At 51.2% G+C, this 26,951-nt stretch overlaps 1 protein-coding gene across 9 annotated transcripts in view; it reads right to left on the minus strand.

Annotated features, from left to right (window-relative positions):
• RANBP3 (RAN binding protein 3) overlaps positions 1 to 26,951 on the minus strand; it is a 53,986-nt gene that overhangs the window by 8,538 nt on the left and 18,497 nt on the right. For 2 of the 9 annotated variants that reach the window (XM_034657598.1, XM_034657596.1), the window contains exons 2-10: positions 26,065 to 26,120; positions 20,206 to 20,394; positions 12,279 to 12,315; positions 12,101 to 12,187; positions 10,119 to 10,190; positions 4,963 to 5,028; positions 4,120 to 4,212; positions 2,969 to 3,078; positions 1,737 to 1,856 (exon numbers count right to left, since the gene is read on the minus strand). In XM_034657598.1, the coding sequence (XP_034513489.1) occupies positions 1,737 to 1,856; positions 2,969 to 3,078; positions 4,120 to 4,212; positions 4,963 to 5,028; positions 10,119 to 10,190; positions 12,101 to 12,187; positions 12,279 to 12,315; positions 20,206 to 20,394; positions 26,065 to 26,120 (830 nt within the window). Of the gene's footprint in view, positions 1 to 1,736; positions 1,857 to 2,968; positions 3,079 to 4,119; positions 4,213 to 4,962; positions 5,029 to 10,118; positions 10,191 to 12,100; positions 12,188 to 12,278; positions 12,316 to 19,553; positions 19,676 to 20,205; positions 20,395 to 26,064; positions 26,121 to 26,951 lie in introns of those variants that run through there. The other 7 variants (XM_019793280.2, XM_034657599.1, XM_034657604.1 and 4 more) reach the window with 5 other exon arrangements.

A 26,951-nucleotide genomic window follows, 5' to 3' on the forward strand; every position in this document is an offset into this window, starting at 1 on the left:
TGTGTGTGTGTGTGTACACGAACGCAGCAGGTGGAGGGGTCTGTAATCAACTTCACCATTGCTGCTTTTAACAGTTAAGACAGAAAAACAGTTTGTAAGGCATCAGGAAAACTTTTTCTACCTTGTTAAAAAACAAACAAACAAAAACAAAACCCTCAGATTGGCATCTTACTTCCCTTTTCAACAATGCTCTGTAATGCGAGGCCAAAGAATGCTTCCAAATGTGATATTTTAGGGGGGTTTATTATAAATATAATGAAAGCATCGTTTCTCGAGGACTTCTTTATGCTCGCTAACTGCCATGCCAGCTCTGCTAAACGTATCACTGGATGTGATTCTCCCAAGAGCCCTGAGAGGTGGGTACCATCAACCCCGTCCTGGGGTGCCAAGAAGTCGCCCCCACCGAGAAGGTGGCATGTGACTGTGAGACCACACATCACATGAGCCCTGGGCCTCCATAAGATGTGCACAGGTGGATCTCAAGGCCCTTCCTTCTCCTGTTTCCTCCTCCCTGGGGCGAGCAGCCCCCAAGGGACTCATTACTTTGGTTAAAGCCGTGCAACAGCAACGCCCATTCTTCACCCCTGGGGATCTGTGTTTCTGTTGGACAGGGAGCTCCAAAGGAGAAAGCAGATGGCACAACCTGATGTTTCCTACGTGCCGGAGAGACTTTCGTTCCCTTATTTCAGGGTTTCTCCCCCTCAGCATCACTGACATCGGGGCTGGACTGCTCTCTGTGGGGAAGCCGCCCCGATCCCGTGAGGTGTTGGGTAGCATCCCCAGCTTCCACCTGCTGGATGGTAGTTGTACCTACACCCTAGTTGTGACAACCACAGACGTCCCCAGACACAGCCACTGATGCTGTATCTCAGGCTTTTAAAGGAGCTCCTGCCAGACGAGGTGCTGGAAACGGCACAGAAGGACACTCCACTCTGTTGGCTGGAAAGGTAGGGCTGCCCCATTCTCCCAGAGGAGAGGTCTGCCAGAGCGCCAGCACACAGGGTCCAAAGCCTGGATCCCCTGCTACTGCCAGATGCTCTCCCCCGACTCAAAGTTCCCAGACTAGACCAATAGGCCTTGGGGGCAGCCAGGAGGGGACAGTGCTATTGTCTCCGATGGGAGAATAAAGTTCTTTTCCACCTGACCTACTTTAATTCTCAATTAAGGGTGACTTGGTCCCAAAGGGAACACTCAGCACTATTAAGGGACACTTTCGGTTGCCACAACGGGGGGGGGGGCATGGGATACTTGTGGCACCCAGAGGGTGGGGGCCAGGGATACTGCCCAGTATCCTAGAACACCCAGGGCAGGCCTCCAGCAACTAAGAATGAACCAGTCTAAATGTTGCCTAGTGCCAAGGCAGAGAAGCCCATGAGTCAGGCAACAAGGATCTCTCCAGCGACGTTGAAAGCATCGGATCGTGCTGTCTCCTCTGCTATGAAAACATCCGTTCTCAGGGATAGGCATGCGCGGTTGCCTCCCTGTCCCCTGCTCCCAGGAGAACGAGGGAGCCTGCCGGGGAGTGTGCCGGGAGCGGAGCCGTGCAGAAAGGAAGGCATGCAAAACAAGAAGCCGCTGGAAGCACCGAGAATCACAGGACCAGCCCACAGGCGCATTCGTTGTCTCCACCTCCCCGCCCTTTGTGAGGAAAAGCGGAGTTCCTGTTGTTTAACCGGGAGGAGGCAGAGCAGACTGACTCATGAGTGCAAGCGCTCACCAGGCCTCTGATCACACACCTTGACTCTGTCCCTCAGGTTCTGCCCGAACACAAACGCCTGCTGTGCAACTTGCTCTTTTTTCTCACAGTTTTCCTCCTCACAAGTATCGCTAGACTCATTTTTCTGGGGCTCTTTCTCCTAGTTAAAAACACAAACAAGACAACAACTGAAAAGAAGTGACAGGTTAGCCCCGAGAAGCAAGATGGGCCATCTCTCGCCGCTTCATTTGCTTGCTGGGTCTCCTCTGGCACAGGTCCCTGGGCGGCTGCTGCTGCCCAGGGGTGGCCTGTCCTCGCATCACCAGGGACACCGGAGGCGGTGGGGCTGGGCTGCTTCTCGGTCTCCCTCCAGCTCACAGCTGTGCAGCAGACCCGCTGTGCCGGCCGCCCTAGCTAGCCAAGTTTCCAAGCAGCAGCAGGCTGCAGAGATGGTTCCTAATTTTAATTCTGCTAACTGGTTTGAAGGGGGAACGGGGGCTCAGGGATGTTCTAAAAATGAATTATAGCCGATCATTTTCACCGTGTGCGCTCCCACATCTCCGGGGGGTGTGGGGGAGGTGGAGGGTACAGAATCTCAGGCAGGAGCTCAGCTGCCAAAACGGCCGAGTAGAAATAAACACACACATGCAACCCGGCTTTGTGTACGGAAGCCTTGGTGTGGTGCTGTGACTTGCACATCAAATCTGCCTCTGCCACCCGCAAACCGGGCTCGGAAGAACACGCCCCTCATTTTTCAGCTGCTGGGCAATACTACTAGAAAACACATGCTCTTGGCCTATGCAATCCCAGAACCGTAGACATTGCTCAAGAACTTCTGAACTGACTCCCCAGGCAGATTTCTTCAGTTAGAACGGCCCACATATACGAGTCCCGGAGTTGTTCAAGTGTGGAAACAGGGAGGGGAGACATCTCTCCATATCAAATGGCACAAGACCTCATCAATGAAAGCCATTCCTCCAGCCCCACGGACTCCCCAGAGGCAGTGGGCAGAGTGCCCGCTGGCAAGCCAGCCCACCCCAGCCGCGGGGAGGTGCTGGGCCCAGGCAGTGCAGCACTCTGGAACCATGGACAGACCATTCTTGGCGTTCTAGCAACTATGGACATCAGCTGCAGTTGCGCACGTACACCGCTGAGGAAATCCAGAAAGCCCTAACATGGGCCCACCCTGGCGCCCCTCAGAGCAGTTAACTGTCTACACACTCAACGAAGCCCCAAGGAGTTTCACGTGCTCCCTGCCCAGCACAGACACACCTCAAGTGCTCGCGCCTCATCGGAGGGACTTCTCCGTGCGGGGTTGTCGGGCGATGTTGCCCCCGTGCAGTCTGCTGGGATACTGACCCCGTTGGTGCCGCTGCTCGGGACTGCAGGGACAAGAGGACAGTGGGGGGGTCACGGGGGTTTAGTGTGGGACCTCGAGCGCTCCCTTCTACCACTTAGACCAATCGTGTAATTTCTCCTTTTTAAAGAAAAGGATTTGGTATCATTACTAAAAATCACAAATTCTTAAATTAAAAAAACCCAAATGAACCCAGAACTACAACCTCACAGAAGTGAGAATATCTTATTGCTTATTCCACAAAGAACTGCATGAATTTTCAGTGTACATAGAAGTGATACTGCTAACTAAAGTAAAAGAGAAAAAAAGAATATATATTGAACAAAGCACAATTATGAGTTTTATAAAACACAGTTTTACTCATAACATCTTGATTCTATGCACTTCTCCCTATAAATAGCTGAGATCACGTCATGCGCACAGCTTTTAAATCTGGCTGATTGGTCTGCATAACTTATAAAAAAGCCTTCCCGCTGAAGCTCTTTAGAAATACTATTTCCTTCATGTGGGATGTTGGATTGCTTCTGATGAAGAATGTTTGAATTACAGGGAGAGACCAAGAGGAAGACAAGAAAAGCTCATTAATATAAAGAAATTACGGGCCAACTGAACACCATGACCTATGCGGAGATCATGGAAATATGGTTTAAGAGTTAGGTCTTCTGGGTGGCAAAGCAGATAAAATTATGCACATAACCAAAGTGACCCTTCCAGTCTCTCAGACACACACGGCGGAATTTTGCCTGCAAACATGCTCAGGTGAACTGGAGACACTCGGGAGGGAGCCAGCTTTTATGAAGCCAGCGTATACAGAAAGCATGTCTTACCTAGTGGTCACCTTGGCCTCGTGCCGCAGGGAGAAGGTGGGACCATACTCTGCCTTCCCTGGGCTCACCATGGACTTAAAGGATTGTTTCCCCAGCTCTCTATTTCTGTGTGCATTCAGCAGATATGGCCAGAGTCACCTGTGTTTTTGTCAAAGTCACCAGACACAGCTGTTCCAGGCCAACTTTGGGAATGTTCTATACCCTGCCGTGCGAGCCTGGGCACCAGGGCCATTTCTTACCGGTCTGTGAGAGTGCCTTGGGCTGTGGGGCTTGTAACACTGCCGGGCGAAGCACACTCCGCTGTTGCTCCTTGGGCTTCTGGCTCGGCAGACCTGAGAACAGAGGTCAGCTTGCCTGGGGCCCTTGGACATCACAGGCAGAAACACGCAGCCCCGTACTGGCTCTCAGGGGCTTTCTGGAAATTAATTCAGTGAGTGCAGTAATGCTCTATGGGGAACCAAGGGGCAGCTGTCCTCAAGTGCTGGGCTCAAGGATCAAACACAGATGGTGCAGGGAGAGCAGAGAGCCACAGGCAGCCCCCAGCGTTTAGGACTCTGCTCGGGCTCACATAAAAACACCCTTTGCACCTGCTTTTCAAAGTGCAACGCTGAGAAAATCTGTCTGCCAAACACAAATTGGGCAGGAAGCACGAGAGAATGCTTCCAACTCTGCACCACTGCCAGGCCCTGCTCCCCAGCAGCAGGCCACTGGATCGTGGCCACACGCTGCTAATGAGGCTTCCCCTGCGGCACGATGGGGCTGGGATGCTCTGGAGACACAGCCTGAACCAAATGAGCTATCGCTGGGCACAGAGCCCCATACCAAGCCAAGTCTGCTTCCTCGCCACCCACCCCCTCCTCGGTGGTGGAACGCTCACAGTGGGGACAATCTCCTTGGTCAGACGGGCTCCTTAAGAGTGGCTTTTCAGTGCTCATGTGCCAGGTAACTGAGATGACCCAGAGAGCAGGCTGAGCCTGGAGCATGCCGGCCGGGCTGCCTAAGGCAGCAGTGCAAACAGATGCTGCAGAGGCAGGAGGGGGCAGAAAGCCCTTCCACTTTCCTCCTTAAAGGCGGGCACCTACCTGCGCTGGGTGCCTGGCCGTGGATCAATGTCGGTGGCTTCAACCGGAATCCACTGCTCTTCTCCTCTACAAGCATAAGACAAAAGATAAAAAGCAGGCCTGCCTAGGAGGTAGCAGTGGGGGCAGCAGGAAAGCTGAGAGAGTCAAGGGCAGGGGAAGACTGTGGTCCGGATCTCAGTAGCCATGAGCCTAGAGAACCAGGGAAATGTCTCCAGTTAAAACAGAAACACAGAAGCCCGGTTCAACCACCAAAGTTATAAGGCAGCTTGGATGAGGAGGTGCCAGGGGGTTGCAGGAAGTGCTGGCTCCAGGCCAGGAGCTGACAATGAAAGACCACAGGGGTTTTGAAGATTCGAGACAAAAGTGACAGTGAGTGCAAGGCTGGTCCACCCCTGGGCCACCTCACCCAGCGGCCTGCCAGGAGCTTTGTCGGGTTCACAAGCCCTGGAGAATGTCAGGGAGCCACCCAATAAAGGTCCCTGGGACCCGTCTCCCTTTCTCAGAGGACCTGTCTTGTTGGAGGACGCATCTGTAATCAGGAGGAACCTCTGTACTACCAGCATATGTCTGGGAAATGAGACACGTTTTCTGTGGTGAAAGATCAAAGGTGGCAGACAGCAGGCTTGCTCTCTCTTTCCAGATGTGCCTGGAGAGCCTCACCTTGTTGCTTTCTGAGAACACTGGAAGGCCCAGGACAAAGAAAGGGAAGGAAGCAGGGCGATGGCTCAAAACCTGGATTCAGCTGGGCCACTGGGCCACAGTGGTCATCTGTGTGTGCTGGTGAGTTGGCCTATCTCCTAAGGGGTGGCGAGGTGGGGACAGTCTAATCTGCCTTGACAGGAAAGATCAGCATAAAAAGCCTTGACTCCAACAGCTCAGGTCTGTTCCTGGGGCAGCACAGGGATGGCAGCATTCTAGGCCACCAGAGGCAACGTCACTTTTGGGCTAAGGTCCAACTCATCTGAAAAAACCCTTGTCAGGGTGCAGGGAACGAGATCAATACACAAAAATCAACTGCGTTTATCTACACGCTAGCAATGAACAATCCAAAAATGAAGTTTACAAAAACATCTTATTCCATTTATAACAGCACCAAAGAGAATAGTACTTGGGAATAAATTTAACAAACAAAAACTAAAAAACATCGTTGGAAGAAAGACAAACAAATAGGAAGATGTCTTAGAAGGTCACACAGTATGTGATTCTATTTATATGAAACATCCAGAACAGGCAGATCCCCACAGACAGAAAGTGGATTCTTGGTTGCCAGGGGCTGGGGAAGAGGGTGGTGAGTGACTGGTCACGGGGACGAGGTTTCTCTTTGGGGTGACGGAATGGTCTTAAATTAATTATGGTGACGGCTGCACAAGTCTGTGGAAACACTAAAAACCAACCGACTGCACATGGAAGCAACACAAATGCCTTATCAGACCAAACTCTGAGGCATAAAACAAAGTCAAATCGGAATTCTCAGTGAAGCAGGAAAGGCTTCTTCCTGCTGCCTGCATGTTGGTCAGCCAAACCGCTCTCCTTGGGCAAAAACAGGGTTATAAAAACTCTCACTGCCAGTTAGGATGAAGGAGTCGAATCTACCAGGCTTCCACGAGCCTGCGTTAGTGGAGCTGGGGTCTCTCTCATAAGAGAGGTCACAGAAACGACACACAGGAGAATCAGACACCACAGATGCAGGCGAAGACGTGCTGCCAGATGTGCCTCTTTAGGAGACAAATGCTGAATCACATTTCCAAAGCTCAGGACTATTCAGAAGATGACTGGCAATTTAAAAGCATCAAAAACAATTGAGATGAAGTTCACAATTGAGATAATCTGAAAAAGGCTTTACAGCTGCTTTTGCAATGCTTACGTTGATCAATCTCCACCTCTCTGCTCTGTGTGCAGCAATGCTAGCTGCAATTGACCCTCGCAGCCAGCTTAGGCTGACCAGTGGGTGGGGGCTCAGGCCTGGATGAGCACGGCCACGGAGCACCCACTAGCACCAGGCCTGGCACCTGGCCCACCCCGCAGACGCACAAGAAATCACAGAATGCTGCAGGGAACAGACCACAGACAAGACAGATAAGGCATGCCACACCTGTCATGGCAACTGAGGACTGCGGACAGAAGGAGCCCAAGGCAGCAAGGAGGTGTGCTCACAGGGCAGCAAGCTGAGGCCCACTGCAGGCCCGATCTTCACCAAAACAGACATGCTCTCTTTTCATGGCCTCAAAAAACTCACTTTGCCTACAACATGGCCAGGGAACATGAAAAGCTGTTGCTGATGGTGAGAGCCCTAGCACACATGACAGGGTCACTGGGATGCATGAGTGACTGCACCGGTGTCCTCTTGAGGGTACCCACGTGCCCCACCGTGAGCTCACTGGGATAAGAGGTGGTTCCCTGTGAAGCAGCCTCCACCCTCCTCCTAATCACATCTAAAGCCAGTGGGTTCCTTTGAGGGTGCTTTCTGCCCTGCCTCAGGAAGACCCCAAGTGATGTCTGCGGGAAGCAATGCTTACCCCCAGGGGAACTTCAACTTGGTGTATGCCAGAACTGAAAAGACTCTAAGAGGAGACAGGTGGGGGCTGGGCAGGTGGGAGGGTGCTTGGCATGTACGGGGTTGGCGAGGAGGGTAGAGCAATGGGACATGCACTGTGGACAAAGGGAGCCAGATTTCTGTCAGAAAGACAGGTAGAATTATGAAGCAGGGAGACTCAAGTGAACCCTGTTGGTGCTGGATTGGAAGTGTACATGTGAACCCAGGGTTACTGCACATGCAGACAGATATGGACAAAGAAATGTGTGTACGTGTACAGAGAGGGATGTGCATAGGTACGGGGGGGCGGTGTCCCCATCCCTGGGACTGAGGGGCCCAGCACAGTGAGAGTCCGATGGCGCTGAGCTTGCTGAGTACGCAGACCTTGGTTTCTGGAGACCATGCTCCACTAAGAAGGACCCCTTTGAGAAGGACCATTGTAAGAGACGATGATGAGCCTGGAGCCTCTTGTTAGGACAGAAAAAAGTGCTTAAAAGAATAATGAGCTGTGTCAAAAGGACATAGGTACCTGTTTGGTGGGACTCCCGCTAGCCGAATCTGGGACAATTAAAAGAAATTCTGTACTAATAATGACAGAATGTAAGCTGCTGACCGAAGCAGGAATCCATGCGTCCGTCTTGCTGTACAGTGTAACAAGGGACTAAGTGGGGAGAAAGGACAGCTCTCTTACAGAGCACCAATTAAGCGTACTAATAACAGTGAAGGCACACCCCCCGCCCCACTCTGGCGATCGATCATCACAGTAATGACTAATCCAAGCAAGAGAACATCGGTGGAGGTGGACACTGGAGGGCAACAGTGAGAGGAATGGGCTTTCTTAGAGTCTCAGAGTATCTCTCCAGAAGAAAAGGGGATGATCTCACAGCAGAGGAACTGACAGAGCCCACTCTAACCAAGTGAGCAAAATCAGCCCCACAGGCACCAGGCCAGGTAGGCACCATGTGCCACCTGGGACGGTGCAGCGCGAAGAACACAGCTTCGCTTCTGTGGTACTCCAGCCCCACAGGCACAACCGGGCAGAACCACCAGGAATCAGTGGACAAACCCAGACAGAAAAACTTCTCCAAAATCACTGGTCTGTAATCTTCAAAGCCATAAACATCAAGCAAAGAATGAGGAAGTATTCCAGATAGAAAGAGAGATATGGGGTATATGATTTGGGATCTGACCCCTCTGCTCTGAAGGACATCACTGGGACGAATGGAGAAAATCGAATGGGCAAAGGGATATGGAAGTGCTTTATAAAATTCTTCCATCAGTTAAAAATTCACCCTCCCCCAAATTAAAGCAAAAAAACAAAAGAAAGGCAGGCAGGCAAGGACGGAAGAAGGCTGATACGACTCCACCCTGCCTCAGGGACCAGGAAGCAAGGCTGTGTCAGCACCCCTCAGCAGGCCTGGCAACCCCCTTTTCTCAGGGTGGCCCTGCTCTCAGTGCTGCACGATAAAGGTTTCGTGGAACAAGAGAGGGGAGTGAGACCATCACTCACAGATCTTAGAGGTGATGATGGAGAGATCTGTAATGTAAATCGACAGCACAAGGCGATCTAGATGCGTACTTCAGCAACTGGTCCCCTAGACCAGAACAGGATCACCTGGGCTAACACTGCCCCTACAGTTCACAGGGCTACTTGCTAAGCCAGCACTTCGGGGGTTCCCACGGACCCTGACAAACCAAACTCCTCAGGACCTGGTGAGAGAGAGTCAGCTCAAAAAAGTCTGCTTTCAGAGTCAAAATGAATTCTATTGTTTGAAATGGTGCTATTGAATCAACCCCCTAAGTTATAAAAACATGGCCCTCATGCCAGAGTAAGACTTATCTTGCAATGCTTTTGAAGTCGGCAATGAATTTATATAAGGCAGGTTGGGTTACAGAATTCGGGTAGTTGAACTTGCTCATTAAATCTTTTATGAGGAATTTCAGCCACGTGGGAGAAACTTTCAGGAAATCTTAGAGCTGGATCTCTAGCGAAAGACCAAAAAAGGAAGGCTCCATAGTCTTCAGAGGGGAGCAAGCTACTTTCCTTCAAGGTTTAAAGCTGTGATTAAATATGCTTACATATTTATCTGAACAGGTCTAAGTAATATTGATTAATGTGAGACTCTAATGCACAGAAAAGGGGTCTGGAAAATTCCATCGACCTCACAGCAGTTACCTTGGGGGTGGGAGAGGGAGACGGGCAGACAGATTCTTTTACTCTATGTATTTTCCATTTGCCTTTCTAAAAAAGTGATATGAATGTATTACTTGTGTGCAAGTTTGAGAAAAAAGAGTAATACACCTCTTTATAGTTGTTTTTTGTTTTAAAAAACAAAAACAAACAAACAAAACCAAAGAACAAAAAAACCAACCAACACCTTAAAGACTCCTTGTGACCAGGCCCTCCTGCACAAACAAAAAATTAAGGGCTTATGAAGCCTGCCTCACACTGGATTCCAAAACTATGAGCTGAAGATTTGGGAAAACATTTAGGAACTGGAATAGAATCCGGTTTTCAAATTGCCCGTTCCTGTTTAAGGTCTTATTTTATAATATCAACTGCTTTTCATCCCAGGAAAACCCCCAGTGACTGGTAGTAAAGCAAAGGGACAGGAGGGCTCACCTGGTTCTGAGTCAGAATTGCCTGCAGATGGCTCGCAGAAGGTTGATGGCATAAAAACATTGTTTTTTGATACTGTTGACAAGGAGGTGCGGGCAGGGAAGGGAACAAGAGGAAAAACAGTGTGAGTAGGCAGGGCACACACGCACCCGATCACCTATCCCACCTGAAGGCTCGATCTCTAAGCCCCACTGTAGGGGCTCAGCATTATGAACCAGGCCTTTCGATGCTGTGGTCTACTGTGGCCGCCTATCTTGTCCTCATGCCCTTGGCTTTTCCTTGGCACTGTAGGTCCCAATGGGAGCAGCCAGGAGGGAAGCAGAACGACCTGGATGTTCCAAGCCTCAGACCCTGCTCCTTGTCACCTGCCAGAGGCTTGCTGGTTGGCTGAACCTGTCCCCTCACCCATTTAGGACCTTACTTTACACTTATCTAACGCTTTCGTGGGTGTGGGCCAGGCAATAAGGCAATGGGCCTCAGAGCTGAAGAACTGGGTAGACAGAACACAGCTAAGCAGAATCAGAACGCAGGGCACAGACCATGCCTTCCAAGATACTGGCTCCACTCCTGTCTCCAACCCCAATGACTGAGAGCTGACTATTTCCTATGCCAGTGCGCTAGAGGAGAAGGGAAATGCTTGGTTGTTTGGCTGTCCTTCCCTGCAGCCTATGGCCATAGCACGAATCACCTCTCTTCTTCTCTGCGGTACCTTCTGCCACAAGGTGTGGCGCAGCAGGGGGCGGTGAATGGGAAGGAATACAATCGATCATGAGGGAGCACAAGCTCCCTTGTTTCACAGGAACGCCCATGCAACAAGGGAGAAAAGGAAGTCTCCTGAAGCCCGACTGCTAACTGTCCCGACAGTTCCTCAAGGCCTGCTTAGCCATTCAGGAGGGTCTCAGCAGTCGTGAGAAAGGGTGTGGCAACGTCCACAGTGAGTGTTAAGGGAAACAGGAGTGAAATCCAGTGTGTTGCAGGGAGGATCTCGAAAGGATTGCTACATGGTGCCTTCCCATCACATCTGCATCACTTTTGAAAGCAGAAACAACCTTCCAGGGTATCTTTTCCTCTTAAAGTGCTATCCTTTAGATTCGCAGGTATAAAATGCTTTACGTGAACTTCCCAAGAAGGAATGCCAAGTCGGGTAATCAGAGATCCTCTCTGAACATATGTGCGTCTCTAAGTCTGCACTAGAGAGCCAAGACTGAGAAGATGGACGATGCCAGGGGGGAGTCAAGATGGGGAGGAGAGGGAGCAAGCCCTGAGGCAGTGTTTACTGTTGAATCTGCAAGGCTGTCCCCAGGCTCACAGAACTCCCACCAAATAGCCACAGCATCTCTCTCGACCCTGGGAAACTGTCTCTTTGCTGCACTGGTCTTTGTAACAAGCCCCGGGCTGGTCTGCCGGCCCCCATCCAGAGCCTCCACACTCTCGGGCCCAGCCACCTCCACAGGGTCCTAGCCTGGCCCACCCTTCAAGGTTCCACCAAGCCCTCCTGCTCTGGGAGCTCACGGCATTCCATCACCAAAGTGTGTTCTGGGGCCACTTGGTTCCATAGATACTGTGTGTGTCTGCGCTCTCAGCCAGACTGCCAAGCTCTAGGCACATGGCTGAAGGGTCAGGAGGACACTCTGCTTCCCACTTCCTACACCTTCAGTCTAGAGACACAGGCACAAACCTGGGAAGGAGAACATGTAATTAATGGCCAGAGCCCCTAACAGGCCTGACTGTCCTTTTCCTCTATTTCAGAGCGACCATTTCTTGGCGCATCTTCTTTTAGTCCACTAGGTCACGACCCTCTATTAAGTGTCACTGATTCGGGGGGGGGGGCACTTCCAGCTTCATTCCTGACAGAGACTGACTCTCAGATCGATTCTAACTGGATGTGGGCAGGAGACAGACACCAAGTCTGAGGCATCACAGGGGGACGGCAGGCTCATCAGCACAGATGCTCTCACTGATTGGCAGTGGTCTGCAAAGGTTACCTGACTGTGAAGGTGGGAACTGGGTTAAAGAGGACGTTCTTTCTCGCTTGACGGGAGGGCAGTAATTTCCATCTTCTCGGTCGGAATCTACAGAAAATGAGGAGGAGGAAGAGGAGAAAATCAGGCTGCTGCCACTTTTACAACCAAAGAGAACGAGAAGTTTTAGAGATTTCCTCACCTTCTCCACCTTCGGGGCTGGAGCCTCCAGCTGGCCTCTGAAACGAGAGCACAGGGCAGGGTGGTAAGCGAGGGCTGGGCTGCCCAGCACCCAGCAGCCTGAGTTCCGTCATGAACAGATTGTGAAATGCAGCGCTGAGAGCCAAGTCCCTGAGCTCATGCACCCAAGTCGCGGACGCACTTTCAACCTAACGCTCAAAAATCCCCCCAGGAACCCTCTGTGCCTGCCTTACCAGGCCATGGGCTGAGGAGTCCTCCTAAAGGCTGAGAACGCATTTACCACACAAAGAGCGGTTTCTCTGTCTCTCCATAAGTCACAGCTAACTGTGTGCCATCCCCCAACTCAAGCACAGTGAAATGGTATCTGGCTGAAATTCATTCTGCCAAGAGCTGGCAAGCGACCCACTCCACTCTGGAGGGCAGCAGGCCTGTTAAAATGGTGGCCAAACACCGGATCGCAGCAGTTTCCGTTCCTTGCCCTGGCACATTCCACGGCGAGGAACCCTGCTTCAAGGTGGACCATTACTTCCAGAGCAACAGAGAACTTCGATGCCTTGGACCTAAGTCTGCTGCACAGTGTTCAGAACACAAGCGTCAAACGTTAACAACTCGGCAGACCACATAACCTATGGAGAAATCACAAGCTAAGACAGAAGGTGGCTGAGGAATTTCCTCCTTAACAACCTTTAGTTTTAGAATGTGAACAACTAGCCATCAAGAGGCCTTAAGATGAGCCCCGCTCCCACCCCCAGATAATATCCAATCCCTCACAGACTTGCAACTCTTCAGAACCAAGCAGCCAGAAGCGAACGTCGAGGGGTGAACATCACTCCTCCCGGGTCGCTTGCACGAGAGCAAGCAGAGGAGCCACTTTTCTTATTTTCAGAAAAGTCCCTAGGGGTCAAGTTTAGCCAAACGAGGACCACCTGCCTCGAGGAGCTGTTCGGGATTAGAGGAGGCATGCCTGGGAAAGCGCTCTGCAAGCTGCAGGGCGGGGTGGAAAGGCAGCAACTGCCCTAAATAACACCAATAATGGGCTGTGAGCACAGTGAGCCCCGGGCGGCACTTTCTCCAGAAGGGGCCACACGCATATCCCACCATCTTAGCTTGCAGACAGAGGCCCGGAGTTTGTGGACCCCGTCCTGAGACATGGGAGAAAAAGGGAACCCAAGCTGAACGCACTCCTCCCGAGTGGGCCGACAACTTGGGTTTGAGTCAGAAACGCAAGCCTTTCTTGCTCTAGCGCGTTCGAGGTGCTCGCCGCGAGCCTCGGTGAAAGCATGAGGGGGACTGCCGTCCCCACGCCGCATCGGGTGCTCAGGGGGCTCCGAGGAGGCCATCCAACAAGTGCTTGGAAACAAACCCCTCCTGATGCAACAGGGGTTCAACAGTCTTTGGGGTGACTGTGAACATACCACAGGGCCCCAGATGAAATGGAACACTGGAGGAGTCAAGCAGCGGGCTCCTGACGGGCACACACCGGCGCCGGGACGGCGAGAGCAGAGTGTGGCGGTGCTCGAGCCCTCCGGAGGCCCGCAGAGCTTACTCTCCCCGCTCCCACACCTCCTAAACGTGCACCTTGGGCAAGTCATTTCACTCACCCAGGCTTCTGTTTCCTTCCTTGGCAAATGGGGGTGCCAGCACCTCCCCCCCAGGGAGACGGAAGGGGTCAGTGAGATAAGCAGGTGAGGCAGCCCTCCCTCTGACCTGACACCTGGCCAAGGCTGACACCTGGACTTGGGGGGGAGGGCTCTCCCAGCAAGCTCGCTTCCGACGGATGGTATGCCCTTGGGAAGGGTGTCACAAGAGTCAGAATGTGGTCAAGTCCCTGGGCAGCCAGATGAGGGGGTCAGGGTGGGGGACCTGGGTCAGGGTTGTTAAGAGGGTCCCAAGCCCAGAACTCAGCTTTGGGGGTGTTGCTGAGACACATACTCTGGCGGCGCCTTTCTTTCACTGGGTCCACGGCCACAGCAGGCCTTTTCTCTTGGGACCATCCCCTTCCCTGGGTGGCATCACTGAGGCACAGACTTCAGGTACCTCCTTCCTATTCCTTCACAGTGGCTGGGCCCACCCCAGCTCTGGTCCTGTGGCTCCTGGCCTCTCTCTCGTCATTCAAGCAGCATCCCGGCTGTAGTAACCCTACACGTGGCAGCCTCTCGGATCCCGTGGGATCTGCTACTTTGAGGGCGACTCCTGGTATCTGGAAATGACCTTGCAGACACTGCTCCCTCATCAGCTGACTTCTTTTCACTCTGCTCGCTCTTCCCTGGCTCCTCACAAGAGAAACCCGTCACCCCTGCCCCCTGCACTCCTCTGCACCCCTCACTCTGATTGTGTCACCTGTGCCAGGGTCCCCACTAGCTCAAGTCCCAGGAAGGCACTGATCCTCGGCCCACAGCAGAAGCTCACCTGGCCATTTGTTCAGCGAAGGGACAAAAATCACAGGCGCTCTGCGGGCCTCAGAGAAGCTACTAAGGCATGTGTCTCTGTGATACACATAGAACAGTGGCCCCTGGTCCTGTCAGGGGCCCTGAAAGCTCATCAGACCCCGGCTTCCTGTTTCCTCAGCTGCCAAAAAGGGCATTCCTCCACCACCTCAATCCCGAGAGGCCTCCACATCCACCTTCCCTCTGCCCTGCTGGCTAGCTGGGCTCAATTCCACGTGTGTGGATTTCCAGAAATCTACAGATTTCTCATATCATTCCACGGTGGCTGGAAAAGACCTGGCATGATTTCAGTCATTTTAAGTTTATCAAAACTTGTTCTGTGGTCTAGCAAATGGTCTGTCTGACCTGAAGGACGTCCCGGGCACTCTGCAGCACAGGGCCCTCGACGTTCTTTCTCCAGGGCAGACTGCTTGCTAGGCAGCTGGGTTTAGAGTGCTGTCCAGGCCCTCTCTGTTCTCCACCTTCCGTCCCAATGCTCAACTGACTACTGAAGTGGGGGTGCTGAGCTCTGCAAGACTGTGACTGAATCGTCTCTTCTCCCTTCGGTTCTGTTTTTGCTTGGTATATTGTGGGGCTCTTAATGACACATAACTTTCTTATCTATGCCAACAACACCCCAAACCTCTCAAGAATCTGAGTTTCCTTTAGAATTTGATGAGTGCTAGGAAACCCTCCCCAGAAGTGGGCCCGGACCGGGAGCTGCGGCCTCTGGGTCCCCTGCTGTCTTTCCTGAACCATCCCTCCTTGCTGTCACGCTGCAGCCTGCCTCCTCCTGTTTTCTGAACATGCCAACATTGTTCCTGCCTCAACATTCCTTCTGCGTGTGCCACCCCCAAGGCCTGGGACGCACTTCCTGGAGGTCTGCTCAGTGTGGCCTCACCAAGGCCTTTCCCAGCCTCCTCCAGGGTGAACCCATGCTCACTCACTGCCCCACCACCCGGCGAGGGGAAGCTGCTCCTCTCCACCTCATTGCCCAGCCTCCCCTGGGCCTCTGCCCTGTTTTGTGTACCAGCTGGAAATGATCTAATGTGTCCGTCTGGCTGTTCTGCTCACAGCTCAGACACACACCCCTCAGGATGCTGTGCACAAAAGACGATCAGCATGTATTCACTGCACAAATGGATCCCGAGTTGGTCACAGCCCCTTCAGTGACCTGGAGAAGAAAAGTGCCTGGCCAGACAACATTCAGATGCAGGAGACCCTCAAACCCACACCTCAAATCTCTTCTAAGAGACACCGTGACTGGCCTCTTGGTTCTGGAAAGCTGGGAGGCCAAGGACAGAAGAGGACAACACAGGACATTACACCACCAGGGAGAACCTTTCAGAAGCTGCTGGAATCTCCCGTGGGGTCTGACTAGCCAACTCAGAAGCAGTGAGGAAACTGATGCCAGCAACTCTCCTCAGTAGGAGCTAGCACAAGGAAGGAGACAGAAGGTACGAGGAAGTCATTTCTGCTTGCCTTTGGATATGCCAACTCTTCCAGAAATCCTCAATGGTGGCCAGCGTGAGAAGCCTGATGTCTGTACCCCCCATCTCCCCAACTGCACTGAAGGTCTGAGCCTGCTGTCTGGCAGTCTCGTGCTGTCTTCTCTCCTAACAGGGAAAGGTCTGGGGTGAAGCAACTCCCCTTTAAGCCACCCTGGCCCAAAACGAGGCCAACGCCAGCTCCACACACACTTTGTGCAGACACAGCAGCCTGGTAGTCAGGGGCCAGCCCTCACCGGACTGACGGAGAGGCCACTCAGGGGTCAGCTGAGAACAATGCCTGGGATACACACAGGGGGGTGCCCTGCAGCTGCAGCTCCTCAGACCCCGGAAGTCTGCATCCAAAGCCACTGCCAAGGGACTCATGGGAGGAAGACTCTAAGAGCAGGCTTCCGGGATTCCTCTCTGGGGAGGAGCCAGGGCAGAAGCGGGTGTGAAAGTCCCATTTCCTCCTCTGCCTCTTCCCACAGTAGAATCCACCTCTGTGAGTGTCAGGGCTTTGGGATGATACTGGGGTCAGTGCCCATCTGGGACACCATGACGAACATACCCCAAATCAACACTTACACAAGGAGGCAGAAAAGAAAGAAGCCCAAAGAGAACCCTTCAGTTCAAAGCCCTGGTGTCAGGAGGCGTGAACGAGTGAACTGTGCTTACAGAAGCTGCAAAGGCCCCACGATGGCGGACGCAGGGGACGCATGGGGAAAATGGCAGGAGCGGTGGCTTGCTCTCCTCAGAGCCACAGGAACCTCGGGGGGAGCTGCTCATTCTGTGAGGTGTGCACATCCTTGCCAAGTACAAAATAGGTGGTAACATCTAACCCGGAATGGGACCCTGGAACTGTAGATGTGGGAAGCTTCAGTTCTTTGTAAAGGATGAAACAGTGAAAATTTACAATCGTTACATTTATCAAGGATTCTGCGCCCCGCGCCCCCAAGCCCTGAAAGAACATGGCTTTCATGAGGCTGCCTGGTGCGGCCTCCAGGAGAACAAAGGTGCTCGGCCAGTCCAGGGGAAGGAATGGGGCTGGACGCTGTGTCTCAGAAGCTGACACACAGACACACAGGGAGAGTAAATAGGAATGAATAGCACTCGTGGCCTTCCTGACTTCCAAGAGAAGACCAGAAAACGAGACCACGCCAGGCACCCATTTGGTCTGCCTGGGCCTCAGTGATTTCGATATTGGCTGGCCGGTTGTAAAGCCCGCTGTCTGTGGCTGCACGAAAATGGATGCCCAGGATGAAAAATCAATCAAGGGAGGGGCCTGCTGATTCATCCTTGTCTTTAAATGGAATACTGGCCAATTCCATGCTGTTTATTCTGCTACTGAGGTGACCAGCTCAGAAGTTCTTACCAAAAAGGCAGACACTGAACAAAGAAAAAGAGCTGTGGCCTCCAAAGGTCTGAATGTTGGGCGGGAGCAGAATGAGGGTCAAATCCTGTGCAGAAGCTGGAAGATGAGGGAAGCTGTCCAGCCAGGGGTCTGGTTCCAGAACCTGTCTAAGCTTCCTGGTGGGTCTAATAAACACATTTCAGGCTCCACAGGGCTTTGGCTCTGCGCTTCAGTCCAGGGGACTTAAGCCAGGCTCGGAGGAAGCACTAAGAGCTGCCTGCTTTCTCCGGATCAGAGAACTTAATCTGGATGTGGTCTGGTCTTCTCCAAGCTGTCTTCTGAGAGCCAGTAAGTCTGATATATAGAGGCTTGTTCCCGGTACTGAGTCTTCGATGGCCAGAGTCTGGGGAGACTGAAAGACGAGCAGGCCCTTTGTAAGCAACAATTCAGCGAACCACTATTTATTACAAAGAGCTCGAAGCATTACATTCCCTCGAGGGAATCATGCAGTAAAGAACAGATTAAACGTGATGGGCGAGACTGGCTGGGTAAGGGTGGGTGGTTTCCTGAATTCCAGTGTGGTACGGGACAAGATGGAAATCTGTTTCGATGCAAAAGCAACTAGTCCTAGCTAACCAAAGAAACACCTCAGCCCAAGAGGAAGCTGGGGTCGGGTTCCATCTGCCTTGATTTATGCCCTAATTGACCTAAAAAACGTTTACTTTGCCTTGAACACACCCAGTCACTGAAGAAAGCCAGTTAATGGGAGCCAGTGGCAACAAGCTAGAGTCTTCCGTGCTGAGAGCCCAACGGAGAGAGCCCTGGTTGGCTCAGAGCTGTCCCCAAATGATGCGACAGTGGCACTGTAGGGACTTCTGACAGAACTGGGGGTTCTTATAGTTACGAGCGCTAAAACCAAATAGCACATGTGTGTGTCATGTGCACGGCCTTTGCCGCTATGCTGGTACGTTCATCAACTACTCCCCCCCCCGCCCCCGTCCTGACTTCCTCCCACAGTGACCCACAACCCATCCTGAGGTTCCCTACTATTAACACTTGACCTTGCAGGGCCGGGCTGGGGATGGTTTGAATTTCTTGGGATTAGAGCCTCCGACCCAAAGTCCACAAGAACTGAGAAGTCAAGTCCCACTGGCCAGGCCTCAGAAATCCACATCTGGCCTGGCCACAAGCAGAAGGTAAGACCCCCTACATGCCCCTGGAGGAGCAGCTGCTGCGCCTCAACCTCTGTGACCTACCCGTTTCCTGCTCTCAACTGAAAACCCTCAGCCCCTGGAGTCAGAGGCTGCTCTATAGGCCTGCTGTTCAAACCAGGCAGCCGCAAAAGGCCCTGGAGCCTCTTAGGCAGATCCACATGAAGGTCATCTGTTCTCAGGGAACTGAGAACGTGATTTCCTGTGCTTGCAAAGGCCAAAGGCACAATAACTCACAATACCTGACTCACGAGAAGGTTCCAGGAGCTGCTAGGCCCCCAACCGAAAAAGTGATCACCTCCTCATTCTTGCTCTGTCAGCTCTAGTGCTCTCATGAGGGCTGTGCCCCTAGAACACTTTGGTGTGACTGCCTCCTGGCTGGAATCTTTACTGGGCCCAAACCCACTTGTATGCCATGAGGGACTGACCCTGTCACTCCTACCTGGCAAGTGGTGAAGACTGTTCCTTCTTTTCCCACCACACACGGACTCCTCTCCAAAATGTTAAAACTGGCCTCCAACCTCACCTTTGCTCAACATCACTTCTTCCTGTGTGTCCCAGGTTTGGTGGCTGTAACTGAATTTTAATGATTTCCTTGAGAACACAGGGGACTGGTGATGTGACAAAAGGGATCACTGAAGTCTGGGACTGTGACGCCCTGGATGGCTGCCCAGTGCCTGGTGTACACAGCAGGGTCCCTTGTTTCCTTGCCTGAGAGCCATTTTACCCTGCCACGAGAATGGGGGGGCTTAGGTACCCACATAGAGTTTTCAATCCTGAATGTAGGATGATGTTTACCTTTCCCATTTTATCAACCTCCAAACACTCAAGACATTTCTTGTTCTGGAGAGTTCACAATCTTCTCCACCTATAATCTTCAAAAGCCTTCTCAAAACAAAGATAAAGGGCTCAAGGGGTTCCCTCTGGATTCAAAGGAAGAGTCTTTTCTTCTTCCTGCTTTGATTGAAGACAAGCAGTTCACAGCCTAACCACAGTCCAAACACAAGTGGTCTTGCAAAGCAGTCTGCCTTAGACACCTCCTCGTCCTCTAGATCAAGGAAGTCGGGGCTTCTGGTGTTTCTGAGACCCTGAACCTGAATGCCCAAATTCAGGGAGAGAAGAAAGAAAAGTGGGAGGACGGAGAGGGGGGTCGAATTTGATTTGGAAGTTCTACCCCATTATCCAATCCCTCTTTTGACCCCTCATGTTGAGGAAACAGGATTAGCTTCACATATTCCCCCGCTCAGAAAGTTCCAATGTAAAAGAGGACCCAATCTTTCCTGACTTTTTGGCGGCAAGAATTAAAGGGAGCTACAGAGATCATGACCACCTTTTCAGTTATCATCAGCTGCTTGTGGTTTAGGATCCGGATCTGAGGAACCCGAAGGGAAAGGGGCCGATCTGGGCGGGGACCCCCAGGCTGTGGAGTGCTGGGTGGAGGTGGACTTACCCCTGCCAGTTCTCGCGGGAAAGGAAGAAGCTGGGCTTCAGGAGTGCTGGCTGAAGCGCTAGCGGGGGCAGGAGGCTCTAGGGCATGCTCACCAGCTGACTCGGGGTGACCCGTGCCATGGTGGGGGGCCTCAGCCTCCCCCTGAGTCTCCTCTCCCGAATCCGACAAGTCTTTTTGCTCTGCAGAGGACTGGGAGCAAAAAAGACAATTTTCCTTCAATGTAAATAAAGGCTGCAACATGGGACGGGGGTGGGCAGGGATCAAAGGGCTGGAGACATTCAGACTTGAGCAGCTCCTGCCTGGGAGGATGAGCCAAGAAAGCTGGCACATGCTGTTGTTTTGCTCGACAAAACTGGCCTTCCAGAATGAAAGAATGGAAAATGAATATGGACTTGGCTGCAGTTTAACTTTGCAGGAGGCCTGGGCCCCCATTTTCAAAACAGGCAGCATGGAGCTACCATGTTTATGGGCTGGGAGTGAGGAACAACACTCTTGGTGACCAAAATGGGGGCAGAGCCTCTATCAGAGGGGAACAGGGGTGATGATGTCTCATCGTCCCTAGGGGTTAATGACCCATCTCTGCAAGAATACTGATGAGGGTGGTTGGCCCTCAGCACCATTTCTGTCCACTGAGGTGGGGAAGGCAGGCCTGGAATAGCACACAGCTACAAAACAGGGCATAGAGGGTTCACAGGCTTCTGTATTCTGCCAGAGTGCTTCCAGCACCTTTCAATTTGTTCTGCTTAAACCTGAGATCAAGGCAACACTTTCTCGCCTCAGTGAGTGCAGATGTGTGGTGACCAAACCAGCTGACAGAGACAGGGAGAGCTGGTTTTGTACCACATGGGTAGGAGTTCAGCTGGAGAAGGGAGCCCCTTGGTCTAGGATTCTCCCAAGTTTACCCCAAACACCTGGGCAACGGTGTATTTAGAAAATAGCCAGGGCAAGGGAAAGCTGGTTCTGGAAGCCTTTGTCCTCAAAAGCACAACATCCCTGGCATCCTTCGAGGTGGTTCCTGGGACTCTGGAGGGCTCCTGTGGGCCCAGAGCTCTGTGGCCAAGACTCTTTTCTTGAGAAATGGGTTACAACGCCAGTGTCCTGGAACAGATGGGCTCTCGTGCCCAGATCTCCTCCTTGGCGTCGTCCACAACACAGAGCCATTTCTTTTGCTTTATGAACTAAGTGGCTGCCCTGTCTTTCCACAGACCTGGCCATGTTTCTTCTGAGTGTGAAGTGACTAAAACCTCTTTAGATAGGGCTTGGGGGCTAGTTCTTAAAGGTGATGGGTGAAAAGAACTCTGTAAAAAGGATTTAAGAGAACTTCCAAACATTCTGAGGAAGGCAAAAGAAACTAAATGTTAACTCATCCGTACATCTAAAAAATCACCAAAATAGATTCTTCCCATCCAGGGGAGATCCACACACACCAAGGCCTTCCTTCTCAAGCTGTTCCTCAAACCTGCTCAGGACATGAAGGTTGGTCCCTGCGCCAACACCCGATAAGAGAAAATTAAACCCAGAGCTCGGTGGAAAATGGCCTATCTCTAAGTGGAACCACATGGGATTTTCTTTTTTTAACCCCTGGTTTTACAGCATAAGTGTTCAAATGCCCTGGTGGCACTGAACTGAAGCCTACACTGGAGGAGCAGAAAGAAACACATGTGCCACTGCAGCATTTTCTACTTGGGTCTGAGTGTTTGTGCTGGACAAGAAAAGTGAGCGCTAGAGAACCAAGACAGGACCTGTAGTTCTTCAACGTGTTTGTTAACATCAGACATCAAGATTTTGGTAGTCTTTGACATCATCCTAAAATACATGTGGCTGACAAACCCAAAACAAACACGATAGGCTTGTTACATTAACAGTAAGCTTCAAAAGCAGGTCTAAATACACTGTGACAGCGCTTTCAGGGACGCCTTACTTCCTGCTCAACAGCATTCCTGTAACGGCTTTCTGTCCTTCTCCCAAACAGACATCCCCCTGCAAGTGAGACCTCAAAGCCTCACCTGTTCAGATGAATAAACTTTTGGAAGATAAAGTATCTGAAAAAAACAGTTGTCACAGTCCATGAAACCACCACCTTCCAAGAAGATTCGAAATCTCTTCACATCAAAAAGAAAAAAACTGTCTCCACGCAAGGCAGTTACGAAAAAAAGTTTCATTTTTGCTACTAAAACCAGAAATGAGGAAATGCAAGCAGTTCAGGAAGAGCGCCCTCTTGAGGAAGCGTGAGAACATGGAAGGAAGGATGGACAAGCGAGCACTGTCAGCCAGGCTCGGGGCCTGGATTTTAGGAGTTAGGACTGGAGTTCAAATCGTCAACCACTCTCTCTAACCGGGAACAACAGGGGGATTTGACAACCTGCCCTGAGACCAATTGATGCCACTGGTGCCCGGGCCACCGCCACCAATCTGCAGCCTGCTGTAAATGCAACTTGGGCCTTGGATGGGAAGGACAGAAAAGGCCACGTACGTGGCTTTGCTACTGAACAAAAACGAAAACAAAATGCCTGGGCTGACAGCTTCATTTCTTTCTTGTTGATTTCAAATCTTTTACCTCAATCATGATTCAGTAATAACAGCGGGGCCCGTGGGTGCTCTCCTTGGCAGGGGGGACACAAGCTCTGAAGCACAGCCCACGGGGTGGTTTAGAGATTGTTCACTGAAAGGGAAGTCAGAGGTCCCACAGCTGACAATGGGACTTCAAGATCTTTATGGATCAAGAAATGGCTCAAAAAATAGCTATAAGGGACATTTTGGTGAAAACTGGGACGCCATAATTACAGACTATATGTATTGAAGGACATTTCTGACTTCACGATCATTTTCTTAGGAGTGACAGTAGCAGCGGGGCCACAGAGAGGAACGGCCCTAGTCCCAGAAGCCTCCTGCAGAAGGATTTAGGGGAAAAACATCAGATGGGCACCACTCAGAGTCAGGCGCTTCTGGCATTTATGACAAAGATGTCGTTGGTGAAGCCACGTGAGGGACACCCCAAGTGTCCACAGTACCATTCTTTCAGATTCTCTGAGGACTTGAGTATTTTCGAAATACAAAGTTGAAGAGAAAAGGAGAAACAAGCCACAGAAGCCCGCACGGCCTGTTCCCCACTCTGCCTCTGCCACGTGAGGGGCAGACGGGCTGGAAGTCGGCGAGAGAGACAAGACCTGAAAGAGGCTCAAACTTCCTCTTCTGTCCGAAGCACCACGGCTGCTCCCTGCAGCTCTGCCCGCCCATCTCCCTTGAAATGGGAAATGGGAAGCCGAGGAGAAACAAAGTTGGCTGTCTCAGCTACGCAGCTTGCTCTCTGCCTCACTTCTGAGCTGTCCTAAGCAGCAGAGGAAGAAAGGAGGATTCCGTCTCCACCTGGCCACTCTCCACCCGACAGCTCAGACAGCGGCCCTCACGGACAGTTACAGAGGCTCCTCCTCCGTAAACACGCAGAGCTTCCCTGCGTCCTGCCAGTGAGGTTGTCCCAGAGGCATGACAGGAGCAGAGGCTGAACTCTGAAGAGCTGGAGATCAGTTATTTTTAGAAGCCCATTTAGAGTTGGATCTGAGTCAATATTTTGATGAGAACTACATTTGCACATTTTAAGATGATGATGAGCAGTTTCCTAGCTACTCTTGTGATTCAACGTCACCCCAACCTTCTGGGGGTAATAGGAGCAAGTTAGCCTTTGAATTACAAGACAACAGATAAGAACCACCTCGACTGTGAAAACAGTACTGAAATGGAAATTAGTAATTTAAAAAATACTTTAAATTTGGCCAAACAAATACTACATTTTAGTGTTTCATCCTGCCGGTTGTCTGAAAGTCTTAGGTTTAAAGAATTATCAATTCTTATCACTTGTTTTAATTCTGGGGTTGGCAAACTTTTTCTGTAAAGGGTCAGCTACTAAATATATGTGACTTTGCGGGCCATATGTCTCCATCCAAACTAGTTCACTCTGCTGTCACAGTGCGAAAGCAGCCTCGACTACTGGGCACAGGGTGGGCATGGCTGTGTGCCAACAAAACTTTATTTACAAGAACGGGCGGTGGTGGCAGGCCTTAGTTTGCGGACCCGTTTAAAAGTAGTTCAAAAGATCATAATAAAATTTGAAATTCTAGAAAATCCTGAGAGATCCAACTTTGATGTCTAAATCAGAAATTGAACACAGGCATTTCTAAAAGCTAGCAGAAATGCATCAGCCCCTTCACAGTGACTGAAGCTCCAAAGAAAAATGATAAAAATACACGTAATTAAGTTATATGTATTGGTCAGGGCCCATGGGAGAGGAGACCGCAGAGGCTGATGTGTCTTGAAAGTACCACCTGGAAAACCAAAACAAAACAGGAAGAATGTCTCCTCGGGTGTTGATTCTTTCTTTAGCAAAAGAAAATTTTTTTTTTAAAGATTTTATTTATTTATTTGACAGAGAGAAAGACAGCCGGCGAGAGAGGGAACACAAGCAGGGGGAGTGGGCGAGGAAGAGGCAGGCTCCCAGCGGAGGAGCCCGATGCGGGGCTCAATCCCAGGACTCTGGGATCACACCCTGAGCCAAAGGCAGACCCTTAACGACTGAGCCACGCAGGCGCCCCGTAGCAAAGAATTAACAATGGGAAAGTTTAATGTGACAGGAAGCCTAGCAGATCAGCCCCGGCTCACACAGAAGGTACCCTGCAAGGGGGTACGTGTGTGGGGGGGGGGGCTGGGCAGCCACTTTTCCCTCCTACCCCCCTGCACATACACACATGCTCTCTTCCTGGCACAGTACCTGAATGCAGTTCAGGACAATGTGGGCCACACAGGAAGTCTGGCCTCTCTTCTCAGACGTAGGGATGGGGTCTAGGAGCAGCAGCTGAGCTGCCCCGAGTCCCAAATCTCCGGACCAGAAGGCCCCAAAACCTCAGAGTTGGCCACCCTACCGGGTGGGGGGGCTGTAAATCCACCAGAGCACCTCGACTGTGGATTACACGTCTCCAGAGGGAGATTCTCTCAAATGCTGTTTTTATCAACAAGATACAAACAGATTTCAAAACACACTGAATCCAGCGCGGCACTTTGGTCCCTCACTTTGAAATCTTGCAACGGGTAATCCATTGTATCTGCTGTCCTGAGGCAGCTGTGGGAGGGACCATCCATTTGTTGGACACACACAGTCCACATAAAACCTTCAGAAACATCAACCACAGAACATCAACTAACTTTGGACACAACCTCGACCTTCCACACTGTTTGTCAGGGTTGACACAAAATCAAGAACTTTAGGTAAACAGCAGCACGTGAGGTCGGAATGCTACTGCCACAGGGATCAGAACTTTAACAAGGGGCTAGCTCACTGCTACAAGTTAGGCAAGTTATTTCCAACATCAGGGCAACCAGGACATTTAAAATCCAAGAGGGGGAAGCAACGAATAACAAAGATGGATGGTAAATACATAATGCAAGTCAACTAATAATTACTATAAATGCACTTAGGCCAAGCTGGTTGGGAGTCAGAATCTCCCCCTAAAATCTGTAACGGTCCTGTCTTCCCCCTTAACAACCATTATTCTCCCTCCTTCCCTCCCCCCTCCCTTCTACCTTTTCTCTCCTATTCTTCCTAATGTACAGTAGTATTTCTAAAATGAAGCATCAGGAATTAGAAAGTAGCTTTCTGCCACTGTTAAAAGCAAAGTTTCTGAGCCCTTTCCACACATGCCTGTCTTAACTTCTCACCATGGTAACTTAAAGCCACAGGACCTTTTCCCTTCAAGCTCCGTGTGGAGGCTTAAAAGATAGAAGCACCTTTGGCCATGTGACCTGGGAGAGCCCTCTGGGAGAAAACAAATCAGAGTAATCATGTGAAGAGAGAACATACCAGCCCCTTACCTTTTGTCCTTTATCCTTCTGAAACACAAAGACGGGCGGAGCAATGGCAGGTTTTTCTGCAAAAAGAAAAATTGGTTTTTTTCCCCCCAACACTATAGTCATACAGTAAACAAAGCTACATTTGTTTGTAATAAGTTAAAAACAAAAAAGCAAATTCAACAGAAAACTAGTAACTCCAAAGAACATCAAATCACTTAGAAGATGGTTTCTTGAAGTGGCTGTGTGGGCGTGTTGTTTGTGAAAATCCGACGTCTAATGTTAGGGTGTGTGCATATTATACACCAAGAAAAAGGTGTCAAGACTCACTCAGAACAGCCACGTCCATGACTGAGTGAGAGCGGTGGGCGGTGCAGCAGGCTGCAGGGCAGGAAAGGCGCTGTCACCATTCAGCGCCACCAACTGTGGCCTTGCGGGAATGAGGCACAGGGATGTCAGATCTCTACGTGGCACCTCCCCAATTCCAAATGCTGGAGACTAGTTTAGGTTTTTAGTCCTTTTTTTTTTTTTTTGAATTTCTAGGCCAGCGGGGCTTGGGGATAACCAGACTGCAGCCTCTGCCCACACAGCTCCTGCTCCCTGGAGAGCTTGCCCTGGCGGAGTCACCTGACGTTCCACCTGTATCTCTCAGCGACCACCCATTTAAAAAAATAACGTAAGGAGTTCAGAAAAATTTGAGTCCATCCTGCACAGTTGTTGTTGAGGGAAGAAACCCTCTGAAATGTTCTGTCACATGATGAGCCCAGGGTGGTGCCACCTGTTGTTCTCAGATAACCCCATTTGTCTCCTATCCAGGGACAGCCCAATCTACAGCCCTCTGCCACCTGCCCCTGCGTGGATGGCAGCTCGGCGAGCCCCTGCCGCCAGCTGGGGGATTCTGGATGAGAACT

This window comes from Ailuropoda melanoleuca, chromosome 4 (genome assembly GCF_002007445.2).
Source record: "Ailuropoda melanoleuca isolate Jingjing chromosome 4, ASM200744v2, whole genome shotgun sequence".
Classification (NCBI taxonomy): domain Eukaryota; kingdom Metazoa; phylum Chordata; class Mammalia; order Carnivora; family Ursidae; genus Ailuropoda; species Ailuropoda melanoleuca.